At 45.8% G+C, this 2,674-nt stretch overlaps 1 protein-coding gene across 1 annotated transcript in view; it reads left to right on the forward strand.

Moving 5' to 3' along the window:
• The first annotated feature begins 1,220 nt into the window (after positions 1 to 1,220).
• LOC102382226 (myelin P2 protein-like) overlaps positions 1,221 to 2,674 on the forward strand; it is a 19,719-nt gene continuing 18,265 nt past the window's right edge. The window contains exons 1-2 of the mRNA XM_006021757.1: positions 1,221 to 1,293; positions 2,391 to 2,563. Of these exons, the coding sequence (XP_006021819.1) occupies positions 1,221 to 1,293; positions 2,391 to 2,563 (246 nt within the window). The remainder of the gene's footprint in view (positions 1,294 to 2,390; positions 2,564 to 2,674) is intronic.

Below are 2,674 nucleotides of genomic sequence, written 5' to 3' on the forward strand. Positions count from 1 at the left end.
GTTTCAATGGCACAAAGTATTTATCTAGACCAGGGTTAGGCAACATTTTTTGGCCAGAATGCCAAAAAAATCCACAATGCCTACCTTGGAAGGTGCTGGAGTGCCAGTATGCCAGAAAAAACAAAACAAGGGCAGGGGATACATTGCAAGATGCCCTGCTTGTGCCCCTTGCCCCCCACCCAAAGCCCCTGCCCCCCAGCCCTGCTCATGCCCTTGCCCCCCAGGCCTGCTCGTGCCACTGCTCCACAGCCCTGCTGCCCCTTGCCCCCCACCCAAAGCCCCTCCCTCCCAGCCCTGCTGCCCCAGCCCCCCATCCCAGGCTCCATGGATATCAGCAGCTAACCAGAACCTGGACCAGCTGCAGCCAGGAGGCTACAAACAGCTACTGCCTCCTTGCTCCCGGCCCCGGTTGTCCCCTGGTCCCAGGCTCTGGGAAGGCAGCAGGTGCCAGCACTGCACCCATTATGGCTGGGCTGGGGCTGGGGCGGGGAGGCAGAAGCTGTTTGTAGCTTCCCGGCTGTAGCCAGCCGAGGCTCTGGGGTAGCTGCTGCCAGCCGTGGTGCCCGGGCTGCTCCCCGCAGGGCTTGCAGCCTCTCAGCCCCCTGCTGGGAGCAGCCTGGGCTCCCGGCTGGCAGCAGCTGCCCAGAGCCAGGGCTGGCTGCAGCTGGGAGGCTGAAAACAGCTGCTGCCTCCCGGCCCCAGCACGTGCCAAGGAAAATGGCTTCATGTGCCATGCTCAGCACGCATGCCAGGGGTTGCCAACCCCTGATTTAGACAATGGTTCCAAATGCTACCAGTGGGAAAGCTGGTTGCTGTAGAGCCAGCATAGCAGTAGAAGATAAGCAGCATGTGACTCCAGGTATACTGGTGGTGAGCAGTGGCTTTATAAAAAAAAATGTTTAAGTAATATTATGATTACTTGAGGCAATTGCATTCTTGAACTAGTAACTGTGCCTTAAAGACTTTGCTGCCATTATTTGGGAAGGGTGACTTGTCTGTTTTAATAGAAGCTGTTTTCAGCTTTACTGTATATCCTAGCTTTGGATTTGGCATACAAGAAATTCAATTGAAAGTCTGAGTACTTGATGTCTTTTCTGATTAGCCTTCTCTGAGAGTCACATGTTCAGGTCATCTTTCAAAGGAAATTTTCAGGGGCTTTGCAGTTTATGCTGTTTGTCTAGTCTTCTTTTGAGAACGGCTTGCTCTGTGACTCCTGAATCATGTGTGGTGTGTTTGTAGGAACTTGGAAGCTCAGCTCCAGTGAAAAACTTGATGACTATGTGAAAGAGTTGGGTGAGACATGCTAAATGTGTGTGTCAGGGAAAGGGCTGCAAAAAATATGCTTCAGATGAACTTTGTTCCTGCATTTAGTAGTATTGTCCTTGGGGAGCTCTGTGCTTTGTTCCTTATTTTGGAGTGGACGTAAGTCAAAACTATATATGGAAATGGAAGAAAGATGCTTACATCACAGAGCCTATCTGTAGCCTTTCAACTACTTCTAGTGAAGAACTGGATAGCCTTTCTGGGATAAAGTTGGCTTTGTAAGATGACAGAGCCAAGATGCTATATCAGTATCCAATGTGCTTGTTTATGGTTAAAGTGTATTACATACAGTAAGAGTTGACTTTCTGAGGTTTTTTCATGAACTAGTTTAGAGCTTATTTTGCTAACAGAACTGATTACATAGGTGCTGTGTAGTCTTTAAACTCTGGAATTTAACAGCTAGTGAGATTAAGCAGTTGAATGAGGTGGTTAAGTAGAAGTCTTGACTAGATGACCTCCTGAGGTCCCTTATAGCCTTTTTTCATATATTTAATTAAAAAAAATACAATGCTTGGACAAAGACTTCACCCTGCCTCTCTGGAGAGCTGAGTTACAGTAGTTATTTTGTGTTCAAGACTTGACCACAAAATGAATGTTCAAAGGTGCCTATTCATATCCCATGTAGCTTTTAATTTAAATCTAGGGGAAATAGAGCTCCTTTTAAAACTAGTTTAAAACTAATAAACAAGCCTTCTTCTGTTTTGACCTACAAATAGTTTGCATGTGAAAACTACTCCCTGATGCAAAACTTCTATTATAGTTTGGGAACTAGAACACTGGTTCTAGACTTCACCTCCATAAGGAAGAATGACTTGTGCTTTTTCTGTGCCTTCTCCTACACCAGTTCTCTCCAAGAGATAATGTGCTTGTAATGCTGCTCTTATTTTCTAATATTTCTGATATAGAAATCCCTGTTTTCCCTGAAACAGGGTGTAAATAACATAGTAACAAGCCTCTGGAGAAGAGATCTGAGGTAAAGAAGAAATCAATCCTACTCTTCCTCTTTTCAATGACTCATGACCTAGACACAAATAAGAATAAAATGTAAGATCTTGCCTGACTTGTAGGTGTGGGTTTAGCCACCCTAAAACTAGGCAGCCTGACAAAACCCAGTGTGATCATCAGCACTGATGGAAATGTGATAACCATCAAGACAAAGAGCACTTTCGAAAATACTGAGATTTCCTTCAAAGTGGGAGAGGAGTTTGAGGAAACCATAGTGGATAATAGAAAAGCCATGGTAAGGATTTTGGGAGGAGAGAGGAAGAGGTGGAGGTTAAAGTGATGTTTGCTATACTACAACAACAACCACCACTACCCCCACCATCAGTCCTTCCTATTCTCCCCTGCC

Source organism: Alligator sinensis, unplaced genomic scaffold (assembly GCF_000455745.1).
Source record: "Alligator sinensis unplaced genomic scaffold, ASM45574v1 scaffold340_1, whole genome shotgun sequence".
NCBI lineage: Eukaryota > Metazoa > Chordata > Crocodylia > Alligatoridae > Alligator > Alligator sinensis.